We start from the raw sequence: 22732 nt of genomic DNA, 5'->3' as shown, positions 1-22732 counted from the left end.
GTTTCCAAGAGGCGGCTGAGGTATAATTCTGGTTTTCAACACCCGCTTTTCAGCTGAGAGCCAGCTGACCGACAGTTGAAAACCACCCCTGATGTATCCACAAGGGGTCTGCATGACCTCGGCCCTGTATTGGCAGGCTTTCTGTTTTGTGTAAATAAAACTGCAGCTTTTGCTAAAATGATTGCTTCTGTGAGAGTTCCTTGCTGTGTATTTGATACGGTTATCACCAGTTCGAAGAGACATAATCTGCTGACTCCTGAAACAGTTGAGTAATTACTGTAAACTGTGAGGAGGCCCAACAGGAGGCATGTGATGCAAGTGAATGATTTTGCACTGTTATACAGAAAACATACAATTAAGTTGTGTTTCTGAGATCAGGGATATCTTAAAAGCTCCGGTGCATATGGGTAAGCTTTTTATTTGCTTGTACTGTAAGTAATAAAGTGACTTAAGTCTGGCATGTTCTATAGAAGGAATAATCTCAATGTGAGTTCCCTTTTTTCTGATATCTTGTACAGGGTGATCTATGGTCATGATATAATAGAGCATCAGAGAGAATAGTAATATGTTTTTCTGCTTACAATCCAACTATGGAAATTGCAGATCATTATTCTGCATTGTTTTTTACAGATCTGTACTTCAGTATCAGTGCCTAACTACCTTTTACCTTTTGGGCCTCCTTATCTCGAGAGACAATGGATCAGCGCCTGGAGGTGGTCAGTGGTTTGTGAAGCAGCGCCTGGAGTGGCTATAAAGGCCAATTCTGGAGTGACAGGCTCTTCCACAGGTGCTGCAGAGAAATTTGTTTGTCGGGGCTGTTGCACAGTTGGCTCTCCCCTTGCGCCTCTGTCTTTTTTCCTGCCAACTACTAAGTCTCTTCGACTCGCCACAATTTAGCCCTGTCTTTATGGCTGCCCGCCAGCTCTGGCGAATGCTGGCAACTGACTCCCACGACTTGTGATCAACGTCACACGATTTCATGTCGCGTTTGCAGACGTCTTTATAGCGGAGACATGGACGGCCGGTGGGTCTGATACCAGTGGCGAGCTCGCTGTACAATGTGTCTTTGGGGATCCTGCCATCTTCCATGCGGCTCACATGGCCAAGCCATCTCAAGCGCCGCTGACTCAGTAGTGTGTATAAGCTGGGGGTGTTGGCCACTTCAAGGACTTCTGTGTTGGAGATATAGTCCTGCCACCTGATGCCAAGTATTCTCCGGAGGCAGCGAAGATGGAATGAATTGAGACGTCGCTCTTGGCTGGCATACGTTGTCCAGGCCTCACTGCCATAGAGCAAGGTACTGAGGACACAGGCCTGATACACTCGGACTTTTGTGTTCCGTGTCAGTGCGCCATTTTCCCACACTGTCTTGGCCAGTCTGGACATAGCAGTGGAAGCCTTACCCACGCGCTTGTTGATTTCTGCATCTAGAGACAGGTTACTGGTGATAGTTGAGCCTAGGTAGGTGAACTCTTGAACCACTTCCAGAGCGTGGTCGCCAATATTGATGGATGGAGCATTTCTGACGTCCTGCCCCATGATGTTCGTTTTCTTGAGGCTGATGGTTAGGCCAAATTCATTGCAGGCAGCCGCAAACCTGTCGATGAGACTCTGCAGGCACTCTTCAGTGTGAGATGTTAAAGCAGCATCGTCAGCAAAGAGGAGTTCTCTGATGAGGACTTTCCGTACTTTGGACTTCGCTCTTAGACGGGCATGGAAAATAGCATGAAGGAAAGGATATTCTTATTTGAGAACTTTAACTTCAGCTTTCTGTGTGAATAAGAATATCATTTACTTTCAAGAGAGATGAAATCACATTGTGTGATATTAGTGAATGGATTTCATACAAAACCAATATATGCTGGAACAGTCAGGGTAAAGTTCACCTTGTCCGTTAATATCATTAAAATTCATTTCTTGATTGTGGCAACAACATCAGACGTTCTAAATTTGAAAATAATATTACTACAAAATCATAAGCAGTGCTGATGGAGTGGATGTGAGAATATGATATGTTTTCCATTACTTTTAACTGTTAATGCACACAGATGGAAATCTTATTTAACTATGGTAATTGCATCATCGTGGTTTTACTTCCTGGAAGGAGGATTGGTAAGAAGCAAGAGGGAGTAGAGGGATATGGTTGGTGAGCAATGCAAGGAAGTGTTCAATGTTGGTTTTGTCTATGATGAAAACCATGAGAGTAGAGGTCAGGAATAGGAATAGGTGAGTTTATAAAGAGGGAGAGGATAAAGGAGAACAAGGAGCAATGAGATCACAGGAGAGAGGGAAAGGTAAGATGAGATGGCAAATGAAATCACTGAAGATGATGAGTCTTTAGAGACTGAGGTAGGAATGGATGGAGGATACCTTGGAGAGAAACTCAGTGGAATTTGGGGGCTGTGGCTACTGTAGTCGAAAAGTCTTTAAAGGAGATGGCATGCGGGTAGAAGACAGTGAGCTTCTCCAAGTCGGAAAAGGTTCCAAAGAAATAGGAGAGAAATCAAGTTGTGATTTGGGAATAAGGGCTACACTGCTAGCATGGCAATTTATTAGAACCAGGCAGTAAGATTTCAGCAAGGGGCAGGGTGACAAATTTCTGTCAAATCATTCACAATAAGGGCCTTGTTCATGGGTGAATGGACATTAGGGGGGAAATACAGAAAGGCACAATGATTATGCATCCACAGGCAGAGTCCAAAGGGGTAGTGATAAATTGAATGGGAAGGAGGTTGGTGGAATTAGCCCCAGCAAGGTTGAGAAGGTTGTCAGTAGAGGAAGATAGGCCAGCAGAAGTGCTGCTCCTAAGGAAGGATTCGATAGATACTTTGATGGGCCCTTTGGAGAAGGCTAAGAGAGGCACAGAGGGTAGCTGTGGAGTTACTAAAAGAAGTTAATGCTTGATATGATGGCAAAAGGAGTAGCAACCGCAGAGTATTAAGACCGAGGAGTGGTGATGTGTTGGGGTAGGGATTGGGAGACAAAGTACCTGAGAGGGGAGAAATAAAGGTGGCATGACTGGTGACAAGATTTTTATAAACACATAAAGAGCTTTTTTTTAAAAAATAGTTAAAGAAAGGGTAGGGAGATCTAGAATCATAGAGAATCTTAGAATCTTACAGAACAGAAGGAGCCCATTTTAAAAAATTATTTCATAAGATGTGGGCATCGTTGGCAAGGTATTTATTGCCCATCCCTAATTGCCCTTGAGAAGATGGTGGTGGTGTGCTGCCTTCTTGAACCACTGAAGTCCATCTGGTTAGGTACACCCACAGTGCTGTTAGGAAGGAAGTTCCAGGTTTTAGCCCAAGACAGTGAAAGAGCAGTGATATAGTTCCAATTCAGGATGGTGTGTATCTTGGAGGATAACTTGTAGGTGGTGGTGTTCCCATGCTTCTGCTGCCCTTGGCCTACTAGTTGGTAGAGGTTGCAGGTTTGAAAGGTGTTGTCGAAGGAGACTTGGCGAGTTACCGCAGTGCATCTTATAGATGGTACACACTGCCGCCACTGCGCATCGGTGGTGAAAGGAGTGCATGTTTAAGGTGGTGGATGGGGTGCCAATCAAGTGGGTTGCTTTGTCCTGAATGGTGTCAAACTTCTTGAGTGTTGTTGGAGTTGCACACAGGCAAGTGGAGACTATTCCTTCACACTCCTGACTTGTGCCTTGTGGGCTTCGGGGAGTCAGGAGATGAGTTACTCACTGCAGAATTCCCAACCTCTGACCTGCTCTTGTATTCACAGTATTCATATGGCTGATCCAGTTCAGTTTCTAGTCAATGGTAACCCCCAGGATGTTGATGGTGGGGGATTTAGCAATGATAATGCGATTGAATGTCAAGGGGGGGATAGTTAAAATCTATCTTATTGGAAATGGTCATTGCCTGGCACTTGTGTGACACAAATGTTACTTATCAGCCCAAGCCTGGATGATGTACAGGTCTTGCTGCATGTTGACACGGACTGCTTCAGTATCTGAGGAGTCACAAATGGTACTCAACACTGTACAATCATCAGTGAACATACCAACTTCTCAACTTATGATGGAGGAAAGATCATTGATGAAGCAGCTGAAGATGGTTGGACCTAGGACACTACCCTGAGGAAATTCTGCAGCGATGTCATGGGGCTTAGATGTTTGGCCTCCAACAACCACAACCTTTGTATTGTATTGGGTATGACTTCAACCAGTGGAGAGTTTTCCTCCTGATTCCCATTGACTTCAATTTTACTAGGGCTCCTTGATGCCATACTCAGTCAAATGTTGCCTTGATGTCAAGGGCAGTCACTCTCAGCTCACCTCTTGAGTTCAGCTCTTTTGTCCATGTTTGGACCAAGACTGTAATGAGGTCAGGAGCTGAGTGGCCCTGGCAGAACCCAAACTGAGTATCAGTGAGCAGGTTATTGCTGTGTAAGTGCCAATAGATAGCACTGTCGACGATACCTTCCATCACTTTGCTGATGATCGAGAGTAGACTGATGGGGCGGTAATTGGCCGAGTTGGATTTGTCCAGCTTTTTGTGGACAGGACAATCCTGGGCAATTTTTCACATTGTCAGGTAGATGTCAGTGTTGTAGCTGTACTGGACCAGCTTGGCTAGGGTCATGGCTAGTTCTGGAGGACAAGTCTTCAGTACTCCTGTTGGGATCTTGTCAGGGCCCATAACCTTTGCAGTATCCAATGCCTTCACCCATTTCTTGATATCACATGGAGTGAATAAAAGTGGCTGATGACTGGCATCTGTGATGCTGGGGACCTCAGGAGGAGGCTGAGATGGATCATTCACTCGGCACTTCTGGCTGAAGTTTGTTGCAAATGCTTCAGCCTTATCATTTGCACTGATGTGCTGGGCTCCCACATTGTTGAGGATGGGGATGTTTGTGGAACTTCCTTCTCTGGTTAGTTGTTTAATTGTCCACCACCATTCACAACCGGATGTGGCAGGACTGCAGAGCTTTGAATGATCCATTGGTAGTAGGATCACTTAGCTCTGTCTATCACATGCTGCTTCTGCTGTTTAGCATGCAGTTCTGTGCTACAACTTCACCAGGTTGGCATCTCATTTTTAGATATGCCTGATGCTGCTCCTGGCATGCTGTCCTGCACTCCTCATTGGACCAGGGTTGATCCCTTGGCTTGACAGTAATGATAGAGTTGGGGATATGCCTGGTCATGAGGTTACAGATGGTGGTTGAAAACAATTCTGCTGTTGCTGATGGTTGACAGTGCCTCATGAATGCCCAGTTTTGAGCTGCCAGATCTGATCTGAATCTATCCCATTTAGCACAGTGATAGTTCCACACAACATGATGGAGAGTATCCTCAGTGTGAAAATGGGACTTCGTTTTCACAAGGACTGTGTGGTGGTCACTCCTACTAATACTGTCATAGACAGATGCATCTGTGACAGGTAGATTGGTGGTGAGGTCAAGTAGGTTTTTCCCTCTTGTTGGCTTCCTCACCTCCTGCCGCAGGCCCAGTCTCCCAGTCTGGCAGCTATGTCCTTCAGGACTCAGCCAACTCAGTCAGTGGTGGTGTTACCAAGTTACACTTGGTGGTGGGCTTTGAAGTCCTGTGCCCTTGCTACCCTCAGTGCTTCTTCCAAGTAGCGTTCAACATGGAGGAGTGCTGATTCATCAACTGATAGACGGTGGTAGGTGGTAGTCAGCAGGAGGTTTTCTTGCCCATGTTTGATCTGATGCCATGAGACTTCATGGGGTCTGAAGTCAATGTTGAGGACTCCCAGGGCAACTCCCTCCTGACTGAATATCACTGTGCTGCCAGCTCTGGTGGGTCTGTCCTGCTGGTGGGATAGGACATATCGAGGGATGGTGCTGGATGAGTCTGGGACATTGGTTGTAAGGTATGTTTCTGTGAGTATGACTATTTCAGGCTGTTGCTTGACCAGACCGTTGCTTGACTAGTCTGTGGGACAGCTCTCACAATTTTGGCACAGATATTGGTGAGGAGGACTTTACAGGGTCAATTGGGCAGAGTGTGCCATTGTTGTTTCGGTGTCTATGTCAATGCCGGGTGGTTTGTCTGGTTTTATTCTTATTTAACTTTTCTGTAGCAGTTTGGTACAACTGAGTGGCTTGCTAGGCCATTTCAGAGGGCAGCGAAGAGTCAACCACATTGCACGGTACTGGAGTCACATGTAGGCAAGACTGGGTAAGGATGACAGATTACCTTCCCTAAAGGGGAACCAGATGGATTTTTACGATAATCCAGTAGCTTCATGGTCAGCATTACTGAAACTAACTTTTAATTCCAGATTTATTAACTAATTTGGTTCATCATGCCTGCATTGGCAAGTTAAAGATGAAAAAGTAATTTTTTTGGAGGTTGGAGGAACTCACACTATGGCAGGGATCAATGGCACACTCTGCCCATTGGTACATGTGAATCATACTAGTGTCCAACAAGGGGCAATCAACCTCAAATTAAATATACAAACAAGGTTCCTGTGCGTTTTGGCCAGGAATTCACATGAAAATTGAACCAGGCAGGCCTGGGGGAGCCAGTGATTGGGATTTTTTTTTTTCATTTACCCTTACTCACCTCATTTTCCAACATAAACACAGAAGTAGGCAGATGAAAATTAGACTGTGTGACACAAGCATTTCTCGGATACTTTATAGGCAAGTGGTGCTGGACAGGTCTAAAAGTTCAGTATCTCATAATATGAGGAGCAGTTAGCCAATGCACATGCTACGAGCACTGCAAATCACACTATCAATCACGAACCTGATGTGGAGATTTTTCTCCTTTTGCATAATAATGCTGGAAATATTTTATTCATTTTGGATGGCAGCTTTGCAGGTATATTTATACAGCAAATCTGCAACGAATAAAGAAGCTGGGATACAATATTATTTTATTTACATTAAATCACCCTGACGATGCTATTAGAGAGGCAGGCATTTGAACACCTCACAGAGCCTCTCATGATCATTAACTGGTTGTCACTTATTGCAAACACTCTGACCCATTAAACCCAGGAAGTCCAGTCGTTCCACCACTTTCTGGAGCAGATTATATTGATATAACTTCTAAATTTGCTGTAGGTCAACAGCTATACTACAATATCATTGTTTATGGTTCTGAGTATGAGTGAGCAGTTATATCAATGTAACCTGTTACAGACTGAGCTTGAGACCTTCCAATGTTAAATTGTTATTGATTTCTTCCGTGCATCCTGCTTCCATAATTTTTGTCTTCTCTTGCCTATTAATGGCTTAAATAAGAGCCGAAGTGCAGAGCTCAGATATCTCATAAGGCCCACCTTTCAGTGCTGTATTTCTCTATGACTCTATGACTCATTGACATCAACTGATAACACCAATCCTGGTTTTCAATTTCACCCTTGTGATCTGAGTACCTTAAAACTTCTTTCACAGGCAGTTTCCTAAGGCAGACAATTCTCCTGGGTTCTGCTTCACAGACCAATGAATGAAAGAAGATTGGTCTAAATAATTTTGCTGCAGTCATCAGCCACACTGTTAAGGTCATTCTCAATGGCTCTGAATAGGAATAAGGAATGATATTATAATCTGCGGCAAAAAGCCACATTAACAGCACCTGAACTTGACATTAATAAAGCAGCAATGTCAAAAGTCTAGCTTGATTATGAACAACATTTTTTTGTCATTTCTATGTTAATTTGACATTCAAAATCAAAAATGCAAAAGCATAACATCAAAATTTAAATTAAATTACATCTATTACATGGCTGCTGAACTTTTAAGCCCTGATTTTAATCTACCTGTGTGGTGAACAGGATTGGACACCAAAATTAAGTGAGCAAATTGGACATCTGACCCAATCATGCCCTGTTCTCACTGCATGGGTTAGGTTAAAAGCAGGTTTTTACTTTTTGTATTTATTGAAACTTTAGCCAGTGTTTTTATATCAGTTGTATTTTTTGTAACATTCTCTGTAGAATGTTGTATAGGTTCGTGGGTGAAACTAGTACGGCAATTTAGCTATTTTATAATGAATTCTCCTCTAACTGCAAAGTTGCCTTTCTTGCTTAATCCTAGATACCTGAGAAGGCAGGGTGGGCCCTGTTTCTGGACCACTGAAGCCCTTGTGGAGATGGTGCTTCAATTATATTGTTAGGTAAGGAGTTTCAGTGGCAGTGAACGAATGGCAATGCATGTCCTAGTCGAAATGGTGTGCTACTTGCAGGTGATGGTGTTCCCATGATATTTGCTGCTTTTGTCCTTTCTTCAGGTAGAAGTTTCAGGGCTGAGCAGTGCTGTTGAAGTAAACTTGACAATTTGCTACAGTACCTCCTGCAAATAGTACATACTGCAGCTACAGAATACCAGTGGTGAGGGGAGAATAGTGGGTCCAGTGCCAGGGAGGCTGATTAAGCCAACTACTTTGTCCTGGATGTTGTTGAGCTGCTTGAGTGCCGCTGAATCAGCACCCATCCAGGTGAGTGTTGAGTGTGCCACCACACTCCTGACCTGAGACTTGTAGATGGTTGAGAGGCTTAGAGGGAGTCAGGTGGTGAGTCACTCATTGCAGAATACCTCGCCTGTGCAACCTCTTGTAACCATAGCCATATTGATATGGCTAGTCCAGTTACTTTTTTGATTAATCTGATTCCACAAAGTATTAATGTGGGAGACTCGGTAATGATGGTACTGTTGAAGGTCAGGGTGAGATGGTGGTCTTTTTCTTGCTGGAGATGGTTATTGCCTGGCATTATGTGATCCAGATGTTGTCTGCCACTTGGCAGTCCAAACCTGCATAGAGTCATAGAGTTATACAGCACAGAAACAAGCCCTTCGGCCCATCGTGTCCGTGCTGGCCATCAAGCACCTATCTATTCTCATCCCATTGTTGTTCAAGTACTGCTGTAGACTAATATGGACTGTTTCATTATTGGAGGAGCTGTAAATGAGCACTGTAAAATCATTAGCAAACAACTCCACTCATCACTTTATGATGTCTTCAGACTATGGTGATTGCTCTCTGACAACCATGATCATCTTCCTGAAACTGGAGAGTTTTCTTCTTCACTCTGTGGGCTGGATTTTGTGCTGGAGGCGGGGCTTTTGGAACCAGGTCGAAAAGGTGGGGGGAGCCCCGTCTCTGACTTTTCGTGTCCTCCTGGAGCAATCCTCCGGTCTTTTTGATTCTAGGTTTTAGGAGGCGGGATCCCCTTCCCTGACGTTAAAGGGACGGGGATCCCGCCTCCATGAACTGCAGGCAGAGGGCCAGTGGCTGCTGCCAGTACTGAAGAGGCCTTGTACCCAGGCCAGTGCTGGAACCGCTGAGGTAGGTGAGGCAGGTTCGCCAGGGCCAGTCCGGAAGGCCCCAGCGAAGGAGGGTGGGGGGGGGGTAGTCATTGAGTCCAGGGGGAGAGGGGTCCCAGGGGGTAAATTGTTCCTGGTGGGGGTCGTCCTTAGGCCACAAATTGCCCATGGAAGAGGGAACCCCTCCCAAACCCACAGGGAGCGTATCTCGTTTAACAAGGTGTCCTCCCTGTGCAGTGGAGGCGGGAAGAGACTCTTAATTGGCCGTTAATAAACCTCTTAAGATCCTCAATTGGCTCTGAGCAGGAAGACCGTTGTTGGCCATCCTGGCCCTGGGAAGATTGCAGGGCGGTGGGGAAGTGATGGGCTCTCCGTCCCACCCTCCCCCCATCCCCGCCACTCATCGCAATACTCTGTGCCACCTCAATCCTGCCTCGGGGAGGCCCGTAAAATCCCGGCCCATGTGTGATGAGGTCTAGAGCATGACTGGATCTGTGGGAGTCTAACCTGATCTTCAGTGAGCAGGTTATTGGTGAATAGATGGCACTTAATTGCACAATTGATGACCCCTTGCATCACTTTATTAATGATTGAGAGAAGGCTGATACATGGATAATTGGTCTCTTATGTGATTTGACATACCTGGGAAATTTACCATATTGTTAGTAAATTTACCATCGATGCCAATAACATAGCTGCTTGGCTGGAGACAAGTAGGGGTGGCTAGTTCTGGTGCACAGGTCATTCCTCATTGCTTACTTTCCAATCTTCACATGCTCTTACAGACCAAAACAAAAAGATAGTCTGGAATGGTGGTAATGGTGCTTTCAGTGGTTGTTACAAGCTTCACTAAGCACAATAGGATGCCAGTCACCTGACATTTTCTTGCCTCGTCAAGATAGAGAGCTCCATAATGTTGTAGTTGAGTGCCAAATCAATGTCATGTGCCTGCTCAGATGCTCATGTCTGTACTTCTAAAGACATTTGGTCATTATATTTTGTTGGCATAAACATATTACTGTAAATTAACAAACACACTGAATTACTGCAGTGCTGATTAGAACTTAATGAAATATGACTAGTTGTGTTGCTTTTCTTCACATATATCATTCAATAATTGGAGTTGTGATGGATTGCAACAAAGCTCCATGATACAGCACTGTGGTTAGTTTCAACTCACTTAAAGTCCAAGGTGTCTTCAGCAATGTAATTATCCTCAAAAATTAAAAACTGCCTTGCTATCGGCAGAGTGTTTAGATTTCAGTATGAGGCAGAATCTATAGTCCCTTAAAAGTTCCTCTGAAAATACAGTGAGAAAAAATTAGGCCCAAATTCTGTTTTGATACAAATTATGCAGGTGCTGTGCATACACCTAAGAGCTCACCTGACAGCTAACCAAGTAAATATTCTAACCCGTGTCAGGTATTACACTGTATAGGTCTGGTTTAGCCCAGTTTCGGTCGCTGCTCTGTGCTGAGTTACTCTCAGCCGGCACGGTAATAGAGATCCTAAAACTGGTTTCAGTGCTTTTGGCTGGGAAAGAGAAAATCAACTAAAATTTCCACTCCTGCCCATTATCAGTTAACCTGTTGGAAAGTGCAAGGACAAGATCGAGTTTGGCTGTGATACTCCAATGATTAATAAGGCTCACACATTAAAATGGAATGAGGTAGAGAAAAGCTGCCAGTGCTCATGATATCAGTCACAGTCACTGTTTTAATCATCTGATCACAAAATAATTGGCATATGTTAATGTTTTACTCTACCAAATGCAAATTATGTACTAAAATGGGAAATGCTGGGAACACTCGGCCATTCAGGCAGCATCTATGGAACAGAACAGACAAGTTGATTTTTTTTTCTTTCAGGCTTCTAAGCCTCTGGAGAATGCTCTGCTTTGCCTGTTTTCATTCTTCATTTCTCCCAGCCAGCCCACCCCCACCCTTTTAGCTATTTACACATTGAATTGTGTATTTTCTTTAGTTTCTGTCATTATGTCTCCCATTGTCTCATGCATACATCATTTCTGCCAATTAACCATCTCCTGTTTTCCTCTTAAGCAGTTTGCAAGTCATTTCAAGTCACCTTGGTCCACTTTTCCATCAACACCAACCAGGCACATGTGGGTTTAAATTGGGCCGTGTAGCACCCATTTTTAGGTGCCATGTGGCCAACTAAGACTCAAAAATGGAGCCAAGAAATAAACTCCAAGGAGAAGTGCACTGGACATCATTTTGGTAAAGGGGTTTGAATGCATATGTCTAATGACTGCTGGTAACATGCAGAACAGGGATATGATGATTTGAATGAGTGTGTAATGCTGATTTGAAGCCACCACTGCCATTTTCAAGACCAAACTCCAGCCCATGCCCTGATTTAACCTTGCATAGCTGAACATGAAATTAAACGGCATGAAAGATCCCTCACCAGCTCTATTTAAAGGGATCATATTGCAGATGCTTCTTTATCATTTCATATGTAACGAACAATGGTATTTTCTCCTACATGTGTGTTTAATTTTTTCAACCATTGGTACACAAAGGAAATTTATATAATGAGTGGATTCTAATCAACAAATGAAGAAGATTTGCTAGGTATGTTAAGTGCTATCAGGCATGCATGCATATAAATATCATGGATATTCAGTTCATAGCACATATTTTAAACTTAATTTGTCTTTTGCCATACCATACCTGAACTGTGGCCAGTTGGGTTAGGAATGGAATAGCCTACTCTTAGGTCTTGATGATTGTGCTTCTTAGGTAGTGATGAGAGTGACCTGGAGATGACTTACCTCATTTCCTCACTCCTAACATTTCAGCAATACTGACAATTCAGGATTAGTTTTAACCTAAACCGCATGGCGGTCAAACAAGTGTTTTACACCCCACCCGATTTTGCTCTCCATCGGTTTAGGTTAAAGTTACTCCCTGAGACTCCCGCTTCTTTCTTTCACATTCGTGGCATCTGTAATTCATAATAAAAGATCAGTCACTATAGAATCTTGCAGAAGATCTGCATCAGTTGGGAGTATGTGATTGTGTTAAGGACTTGTATGAGAATAATGAGGCCTTGGATTTTTATGGAGATTAGACTTCAGTTTCAGATTGTCTATTATGATGCTGCAGGGTACTGCCATTAAGCTAATGTGCAGTTTGGCTTGCAACTTCCTTAAATTTTTTCCTGGCATTTCTGTTTTTAATATGCTTTCTTTTAAGGCATTATTGCTGTTTCAGCACTTTCAATAAACGTTTATTATGTTTTCTTTCCAGGGTGAAAGTTTAATGAGAGGAATTTGTACCTGTGCTTTTTAAAAAATTCTTCCATGGGATGTGGATGTTGCTGGCTAGGCTAGCATTTATTGCCCATCCCTAATTGCCCTTGAGAAGGTGCCCTCTTGAACCACTGGAGTTCCTGTGGTGTAGGTACACCCACAGTGCTGTTAGGAAGGGAGTGCCAGGATTTTGACCCAGTGACAATGAAGGAACGGTGATATAGTTCCAAGTCAGGATGATGTGTGGCTTGGAGGGGAACTTGCAGGTAGTGATGTTCCTGTGCTGTCTGCAGGAGATAAGAGGCAGTTAAGCAATTTTGGCTGCTGTTGTTTTTGTGTTGTTTTCCATTGCTGTATCCTGTGGATCATGTTGAATGTATACTGTTATTATGGTTCAGCCGACTCTGGAACATAGTGATTTTGGGTAATTACTTAATGACTTCAGACTTAAGTTGAAATGAGGACAATATCATTTGGTGGCAACCCATTGCATAATTCTAATGCTCATCATATTAACTAAAAGCAACAAAATATTTAATTTGTAAGTTGAACAAATAACTCTTTCATAAACAGTTGGCGACTGGTTGTCTATTCAAGCAGATGGATGTAATTACATGGCAAAAATTTTATTTCAGAACCCGCCCCAGTAATGAAAGCATAGCCGGACAATTATTGTAATAATGAATGGGTCATCGTGATGAGACCTCACATAACCTAATAACATAATTAGTGTTCCTTTTCTGAGAAAAGAATAAATGTACATTGAGAAACAAATACCATTTAATTTTATTTAATTAAGCAGAACCAAGCAAACTTTAGAGAACTATAGGATATATATGATCTACAGCCAAAAATAGGTTTTATCAACGTTGTAATCTTCTCTCTTCTTGTTCATTTCAACATTCACTTAAATGAGAATACTAGATGAGCAACTACTATATTTATATATTTGCTATTGCTGGCGGTTGCATATAATTCAGGGAATGCATGTGGAATAAACCTTTAACTTCATGTGGTGAATTCTAAAAGGTCAAAATTAGAAATCTGTTGGGGTTGAAATTCCATCAACCCGCTGCCAGCTGAAGTGCATCAAGACCGGCCAGTAATATACCCGCACCCAAGGCCCGAGATCTCATCCCAAAAAGCCTGTTCTAAGGACATACTGGGCAGAATTCTCACAGCCATGTTCCCTTGACTTAAGGGGGGCAAGCTCCATTCACGACCCCCTCCACTGGAAAATTGCTCTCGATGAAAGATGCTGTGAAAACCCAGCAAAACTAGGTTCTGCACCATTATCTGCCTCTGCTCTGAAGATCCATTGGGAATCTGTCTTGACCCCAATTGGACTTTAAGGTCCACGAATTTAGTAAGCAGGGTTTAAGCCAACTATGCAAATCCTTCGATTAAAAATGTGTTTGTGTTAAGCAAGTTAGTAACTAAGTATCCAGCAAATCATAGGCAATACTAATGATGACATAATTCCTCCCATATTGAAAACTGGGTAATATTGTGCTGCATGACATTAGTATAACAAGTTTGTGGAAATTTATTTGCCCATTATATTAGTACAGGTGTTAAATCAATTTTTAAGTTAACTGTCATTAAAATCAGTGGTGAAAAATTCCATACAAATGGATTAATGTGTTAATTACTAATATCACAGTTCACATTTTTACCTCATTTACCGATTTGGATTTTGTGCCATCATATGCAGCCTGCTCACTAATCATGGCGTGTGGATCTGGCTCCCTGCTCCAAAAGGTTGGACACTCCAATTTAAAGGGAAGATTTTTATTTCACTGAGGAGGTAAGCAGTCATAGTCTATTTTAAACTGTGGCGACAGCAGGTTTCAGTGAGGTTATTTTTATACAATGTAAGCTATGTAGTCTTCATACATGTGGGGAGAAATGATAAAGCTTCTATATCCTTTTCTCAGGAGGTTTCAAAACTTTGAAATGCATACAACATTGCTTAAAATCTGGAACAAAGACGTTATTGAACAGGTTACACTGGGTTTTCAGTTCACCAACATTAATTGAATGGTTTCATACAGGCAATTTGTTTACATCATAAATTTCTGGTTTCAATTAGAAACTCATAACTGCAATGTCCTTTTAAACAAAACAAACTTTGACCCTTCAAATCTGAAAAATGGTAGATGTCTACATATGAGGAGAGATTTTCCTTAGCTTGCACCCAGGTGCACTGTATTGCCTGGGCTCAATGAATATCAGAAAATTGGGTGGGTTGGAGTGCATGTCTGTAAAACAACCTGCCCAATATCCTTCCATTTAAACTAATAGAGGAGAATTGGGTGGATTCCTTTACAGGTTTGCATGCTGACCTGCCTGATTCTCCAATATTTATTGCATTCTTCAATCCAGTATGCTAGAAAAATCTCCCCTGTGTTTGCTAGTTAAAGGGTGATCATGTTCTATCAGAACATTCGTATCAGAAATTACTTTAGTTTATGATGGCTCTTCTTGTACATTCTGCACTTTATATTTTAAATAAACTATGTATAGTTTACAGAGCAGAAAAGATTATTTTTAACAGGAGACATCTCAGCTAAACAGATCTTTGTTCCAGAATCATTTTTAAGGTTCAACTCATGACTCCTACAGGTTGATGAACTCACAGTCATAATCTGTCATCCTGCAGATTAAGTATTTCCACTGACGGTCCCTGGAAATAATAAGTAAATAGTAAGTAAGTAGAGTTGTGATGCTGCTTTATCAAAGGAAAAGAAAATTTCCATAAAACAGAAAAGAAAGTAAATGCACAAAACATTGGTTCAACATCAATATGTAGGCAATTAACAGTTTAGGATTAATTAATTTAGTTTTCTCTCCCAACTCTGAATTCCAGATTTATTATAAGTTTGCCTTCAAGCAAAAAGTATAGAATGAACTGAAAAAGAAACTTGCCCAATGCAGAACTGAAAACCACAGAAGCCTCAGCAATGTATGGAATGATGCTAGACTGCTTTAGTACAAGTACTGGGCATGAACCAGTGCTGGTACCGCACATACGAGTATCAAATCTATCACCTATATTGATACTGTACAGAGACATCACATACATAAGCAAATGCAAGACTATTTCAGTCCTAGCCTGGAGGTTTTAACTTTAGCCTCTCAGTTTTCCAACAGACTACGATGGGTCCAGTATCCTACTTGAATAGTGTTAAGCTCCTCAATGGTCCAGAGGGTAAACACCAATGCAATACAAGTGTTATACAGAAGGTCTTATGTTCAGTTCTTGGTCAATGCTGGGTTAACTAGAGAAGGTGGTGAGGAGCTATAGTTGGTCCATGTAACCCTTGGTTAGTGAGGAGAAAGTGAGTCAGAGTTCCTGCTCCTAGTTCATATTCAGTGTGTGAATATCAAGCACAAATGAGCTCAACTTTGATTTCCTGCAAGTGAATAACCTGCCAGCAGTTGCTGTTTAGATTCTTTCATGCAGAATTCCCAGTTGGGCAAGGATGCTGAAGTGTGTGGAACCATTTCCCAACAAGTCAATGCATTCAGGAGAATAGTGCAAAACACTGGGCCGAAAAACAAAAATATCAGATTCAAATAAACTAAGAGCTAAGTGTCCATTTCCACCCATATTCAGGCGCAGGGTTGCAATTCATGATCTGGCCACGCCTGGTCTCATTAACATAAGAACTTTATTTAGAGATACAGCACTGAAACAGGCCCTTCGGCCCACCGAGTCTGTGCCGACCAACAACCACCCATTTATGCTAACCCTACAGTAATCCCATATTCCCTACCTACACTAGGGGCAATTTACAATGGCCAATTTACCTATCACCTGCAAGTCTTTGGATGTGGGAGGAAACTGGAGCACCCGGAGAAAACCCACACAGACACAGGGAGAACTTGCAAACTCCGCACAGGCAGTACCCAGAATCGAACCCGGGTCCTTGGAGCTGTGAGGCTGCGGTGCTAACCACTGCGCCACTGTGCCGCCCTAACTTAAGAAATGGGAGCAGGAGTAGCCCATACAACCTGTCAAGCCTGCTCTGTCATTGGTCGGAATTTTTCCCGGGACGGGAGCCGTCCACTGACTGAAAAGTCGGTGGCAAACCTGCCTCCGCCTAGCCTGGGGATCTGATCCGTATTTTGCGGTTCCCAGGCCTTTAATTGGTCTGAGGCGGGACTTCCACCTCATTGAGGCAGAAAGTCCCACCTAATGGAGCTGCGGGCCAATCAGCGGACTGGCAACTCTTATTCCCAGCAGTTCCATCTGGAGGAGTGGCCACTGCTAGATCTTCAAGAAGGAAGATGTCAGAGAGCCCCGGAATGAAAGTAAGATTTTGGGGCCTTGCCAGGAGTGATCAGTCAGGTCCCGGCGAGGCAAGAGTGGTGGACTGGGGGCTCAGGGGACGGGGGTGGGTGGTGGTGTGTTGGGTGTTGGGGGTGGTTGGAGCAGCGGGGGCGGCCCTCCATCGGGCACAGGGTGCCTGATCATGAGGCTCCCCCCACCCTCCAGGCTGTCAGAAAGATGCCTGCTTTTGTCAGGCAACTTCTCTTAGGCCTGGGCCGCCTGACCAGCCATGGACAAAATCCCTGTGGTGGTGGTCCAGTCTGTGTGAAGATTAAAGTTCCCCACAATTATTACATTGTCTTTGTTACAAGCTCCCATAATTTCTTGCTTAATGCTCTGTCAAACAGTGTAACTACTGTAAGGGGGTCTATTAACTACTCCCACCACCATTTTCTGACTCTTGCTATTCTTAATCTTCAACTATCCTGATTCTAGTTCTGATCTTCTGATGCCATCCTTTACTATCAGGGCCATTCCTCCTCCTTTTCCATTCTGTTTGTCTTTTTGAAATGTTGTATACCCTGTTTTTTAAAAAATTCATTCGGGGATGTGGGTGTCACTGGCAAGGCCAGCATTTATTGCCCATCCCTAATTGCCCTTGAGAAGGTGGCAGTGAGCTGCCTTCTAAACCGCTGCAGTCTTTGGGGTATAGGTACACCAACAGTGCTACTAGGAAGGGAATTCCAGGATTTTGACCCAGTGACAGTGAAGGAACGGCGATATAGTTCCAATTCAAGAGGGTATGTGTCTTGGAGGGGAACTTGCAGGTGGTGGTGTTCCATGCATCTGCTGCCCTTGTCCTTCTAGGTGGTAGAGGTCGCAGGTTTGGAAGGTGCTGTCGAAGGAGCCTTGGTGTGTTGCTACAGTGCATCTTGTAGATGGTACACACTGCTGCCATTGTGTGTCGATGGTGGAGGGAGTGAATGTTGAAGGTGGTTGATGGGGTGCCAATGAAGTGGGCTGCTTTGTCTTGGATGGTGTTGAGCTTCTTGAGTGTTGTTGGAGCTGCACCCATCCAGGCAAGTGGAGAGTATTCCATCACACTCCTGACTTGTGTCTTGAAGATGGTGGACAGTCATTAGGGAGACAGGAGGTGAGTTATTCACTGCAGAATTCCTAGTCTCTGACTGCTCTTGTTGCCAAAGTATTGATGTGCCTGGCCCAGTTCAGTTTCTGGTCAATGGAACCCCAGGATGTTGATAGTGGGGATTCAGCGATGGGAATGCCATTGAACATCAAGGGGGAATGGTTAGATTCTCTCTTGTTTGAGATGGTCATTGTCTGGCACTTGTGTGGCACGAATATTACTTGCCACATATCAGCCCAAGACTAGATATTGTCCAGGTCTTACTGCATCTGGACATGGGCTGCTTCGGTATCTGAGGAGTCACGAATGATGTTGGACATTGTGCAATCATCAGTGAACATCCCAACTTCTTACCTGATGATGGAGGGAAGGTCAATGATGAAGCAGCTGAAGATGGTTGGGCCTAGGACACTACCCTAAGGAATTCCTGCAGTGATGTCCTGGGACTGAGATGATTGACATCCAACAACCACAACCACCTTCCTTTCTGCTAGATATTACTCCGAACAGCAGAGAATTTTCTCCCTGATTCCCATTGACTGCAGTTTTGCTAGGGCTCCTTGATGCCACACTGCCTTGGTGTCAAGGCAGTTACTCTCACCTCACCGCTGGAGTTCAGCTCTTTTGTCCATGTTTGGACCAAGGCTGCAATGAGGTCAGGAGCTGAGTGGCCTTGGCAGAACCCAAACTGAACTTCACTGAGCAGGTTATTGCTGTGCAAGTACTGTTTGATAGCACTGTTGATGACCCCTTTCATCACTTTACTGATGATCGGGAGTAGACTGATAGGGTGGTAATTGGCTGGGTTGGACTTGTCCTGCTTGTTGTGTACAGGACATACCTGGGCAATTTTCCACATTGCTGGTTAGATGCCAGTGTACTGGAACAGCTTGGCATAGGGTGCAGCCAGTTCTGGAGCACAAGTCTTCGTTACTATTGCTGGAATGTTGTCAGGGCCCATAGCCTTTGCAGTATCCAGTGCCTTCAGCCATTTCTTGATATCACATGGAGTGAATCAGATTTGCTGAATACTGGCATCTGTGGTGCTGGAGACCTCAGGAAGAGGCCGGGATGGATCATCCACTTGGCACCTCTGGCTGAAGGTAGATGCAAATGTTTCAGCTTTGTCTTTTGCACTGATGTGCTGGGCTCCCCCATCGTTGAGGATGGGGATATTTGTGGAGTCTCCTCCTCCTGTCAGTTGTTTAATTGTCCACCACCATTCATGATCGGATGTGGCAGGGCTGCTGAGCTTAGATCTGGTCCGTTGGTTGTGTGATCACTTATCCCTGTCTATCGCATGCTGTTTCCACAGTGCTGCAAGAAGTTCAGTGACCTTATGTGGGTCAAGATCAGTGAATGCAATTTCACGTAACATCTTGTACCCACCACACCACCAATCTCTCATGCTGCTCAATACACCACAACCCCATCAACAAGCCATCAGCAGTCACTAGCAGTCAAACCTCAGGCCTAACATTCAGGCACTCCACCTCACCCTCACACACCACCCAATGATGTAAACCTCATATCCTCCTCTTGCAACTTCCTTATACCACCAGCTATTCAACAATAACAGGTATATCACCCAAGCACACTGCAACAAAATCATTAACGTTCTTCCCTCTCTCTTGCAGGACAAGGTTGCACACAATCGCAGGGAGCAGAATAGAACCAAGAGGGGACAGGCACACCTTCATACCCTGAACCTGACGGAGAACATGGTGCTCAGCATCATGGGGCTGGCTGTGACACAGCCCGTTGCATCCAATATTGCTGAGAACATTGAACATGATGCATGTTCCTGCCTTATGCCCCTTCTCAACTCCCACCTCACCCTCCTCCTGTGATCTTGCACAATGAGCAAGCTGTTGATGATGTGACTATGGACCTCTTGCTTCCTTCCCCACCCCCACACCCTTCCCCCAAACCATGCTCCCTGGACCATTGGGAATTCCGTTATCCTGGCAAAGCCATGTGCCTACTCATCCTGCTTTTCTCTGGTTGGAGCGAAAACGATGAACTCACCTCTCCTCACACACAGGGCCTCCATCACCTCTTGGATGCAGCGATGGGTGGTGTACTGGGATATATTCACTATGTCGCTTGCTCCTGTCTGGAAGGTTCTGGTCGTGTAGAAGTTTAGAGTGATATTCACCTTGCCCTGATCTGACGGTGCATGTCCTGATGAAGGAGGTGGCACAGTTCTGTGACCATTCCTTCTAAATCTCAGGCTCCTCAGGCATTGCTCCTGGCTGAGCTGGAGGTGGGAGAAGTGCTCCGGGAAAACCCTTGATGGGTCGGACCTTCTGTGGAGAGCCCTCTTCCTTCTCCCTCTGTGCAGAGCTTCCCATTTTTGTCACCTCTGCTTCATTTGTCTCATGTTGTGGCCCAGAGGCACTACAACTATAGTCCCCATATCTTTTGCAGTCTTTGTGTGGACAAGACACCAAATCTTCCTCTGCACTCCCTCTATGGATGCAACAAACAACACTGCCAAATCCAGCAACTCACCACACCACCTCCAAAAATACTTCTCAGTACTTCCACAAACTTTGCAATAGCACAAGCAAGTCAAAAGCACCTCACATGCAAGTTGGATGTTTGGCTCTTTAAGTAGCATTAGTGGGGGTGGTGTGAGTGGGGGGGAGGGGGGTAGGTGTGTGCTCTCATACAGCTGAACACAGAATAAGCCATGAGTGATTAGCGCAGGTATTCACTGGACCTGCATGATCCACATTTCAAAAATGTGCTTCTAATTAGCTGGAATGACTGACGTCACAATCTGCCCACTGAGAAAGATTCCAGCGCACACACAGCACACCCACGCTAGTGCCCTTACCAGCATGGGATGCCATATGGGACGCACCGAAAGTGGACAGAGGTACGGCACAGCCAATTTCTGGCATCAGAGCTCCTATCGCGCCAGCACCAGCGGTGCTACAGAGCCCAATTACATGGCTTAATTGTTTTTCTTACAATTTCTCTATCCTTCTTTGGAAGGTAGGGGAGTAGAAATTCGTCTTGTTCAATGGTGCAGAATGGATGGTCTCTGATTGACTGCTGTTGTACACAGCTCCTGATATTCAGTTCTATTGCAGTCAATGGGATTGAATATTAGGCACTGCGTATAATGGGCAGCTGATTGATATTGCCCACTTTGCACCACCGCCTGAGACCAATTTCTACTCTAAGGACTCATCCTGGGGTATGGTTCCACAGTATACAGCACCAGCCACCTTGTCGAACTGATCAATCCTGTATCATGTATGAACCTAGACATGAATGTCAGTTGCCTATTTTATCATGGGTATATCACAGGTGAGGCCAATCCAGCCCTCTCCTAATCTTCACCCGTGCTTACTTTTTGATCCCTAGATAGTGACCAAAATGATGGATCTTGACTATTTTCCTCCTTTTATAGCTCACAAAATACTAACCATTTGTTACAACCCTGCTGCCCCAAATGAAATCAGCTGATTCAGCATTGACTAGAGAATGAACATGTGAGGGTAGAATTTCCACAGAGTTCTCCCAATCTCCCGCCAGAACTTTGGTAGTAGATCGGCAGAAAACCAACGGAAACAAGGCAATTTATACTGTTTCTCCAGAGTTTCTGTCAAGTTACATTGGGAGATCGGGAGGACCCCTATGGAAACTCCAGGTGGGGACCTTTACAACCTTTATGGCTTCGTACCACAGAAAGCTGGGTCATTGAATTTATTCAAGACTGAGTTAGATAGATTTTTGATAGACAAGAGAGTCAAGGGTTATAGGTGGCAGACAGGAAAGTGGAGTTGAGACAACAAACAGATCAGCCATGATCTTATCGAATGGCGGAGCAGGTTCGAAGGGCCAAATGGCCTACTCCTGCTTCTCTAAGTCCTATGTTCCTATGTAACACTGGTCGAGTTCTTGTCAGTTTTTGGAATGCTTTTCGGTTCAATCAGTCGCAGAAATACTGCAGAACTATGGATATATTTATTTTATATAATGTAATGGTTCCATATTCAGGATCACTATAAAGTTTCCAGAAATATAGAGCCAGGAATTTCCTCAGAACTGCTCCCGTTTGATGTGATGGAAACACTGCACTTCGAGCTAAGTTATCGTGGTAGAGCAGAAATAGCTCAAAGAAACTTCCTAGCCTAAGTTTCAGAAGACTGATTAAAATTTGATCAGATAGCATAAGTAGCTTAAAAATTCATTTTGTTCATCAGTGATCTTCCACCATTCAATGTATCAAAATGTAACCGTCTGGTGGTAACTGGTTATCCAGTCATAAATCTGTCTTACATTATTAACCTCACACAACAGAACAATTTTAACATGGGGTACAATAACGAATCAGTATTTAACAAAATATTAGGACTGAGAGCATTATTAGAAATCTATACTAATAATACTTGGCTTTTGTCTGTCTGGACTGTTTTGATTGGTTAGTTAAAGGGGCGTGTCTGTTGGTGGGTTTATTTGGCGGGTGGTGCCTCGTGCACACAGAGACAAGAGGGGTGTGCAGAAGACTGGAGCGTCTGAAGCATGTCCGGCTGCTAATGATTGGTGGTGGCGGCGTGGTAGCGGTGGTGGTGTGGGAGGGGCTAGTGGAAGACAAAAACAGTGGCAGGTAAGGGGAACCCGACAGCAAAGTTACCCTGGCTATAGTTTGTTTCCATGAGGGTTGGAATGGGATTGATGGGAGGGATGGGGATGGCAAGAATCGGAAAGGGATGGCATGGGAGGGATGGAAGGAATGGGATGGGGATGGCAT

At 44.1% G+C, this 22732-nt stretch overlaps 1 protein-coding gene and 1 long non-coding RNA gene across 2 annotated transcripts in view; one reads left to right on the top strand and one right to left on the bottom strand.

Annotated features, from left to right (window-relative positions):
• Window positions 1-340: 340 nt before the first annotated feature.
• LOC137374508 (uncharacterized) overlaps window positions 341-22732 on the top strand; it is a 28412-nt gene continuing 6020 nt past the window's right edge. The window contains exons 1-3 of the long non-coding RNA XR_010975836.1: window positions 341-407; window positions 8041-8119; window positions 14256-14348. This is a non-coding gene — a long non-coding RNA (uncharacterized lncRNA). The remainder of the gene's footprint in view (window positions 408-8040; window positions 8120-14255; window positions 14349-22732) is intronic.
• Window positions 13224-22732, bottom strand: part of dpt (dermatopontin) — a 40540-nt gene continuing 31031 nt past the window's right edge. The window contains exon 4 of the mRNA XM_068040696.1: window positions 13224-15227. Within this exon, the coding sequence (XP_067896797.1) occupies window positions 15161-15227 (67 nt within the window). The 3' untranslated portion in view covers window positions 13224-15160. The remainder of the gene's footprint in view (window positions 15228-22732) is intronic.

This window comes from Heterodontus francisci, chromosome 10 (assembly GCF_036365525.1).
Source record: "Heterodontus francisci isolate sHetFra1 chromosome 10, sHetFra1.hap1, whole genome shotgun sequence".
Classification (NCBI taxonomy): Eukaryota; Metazoa; Chordata; class Chondrichthyes; order Heterodontiformes; family Heterodontidae; genus Heterodontus; species Heterodontus francisci.
Note: the sequence above shows the minus strand (reverse complement) of the source record. Positions and strands in the feature narration are given on the sequence as shown.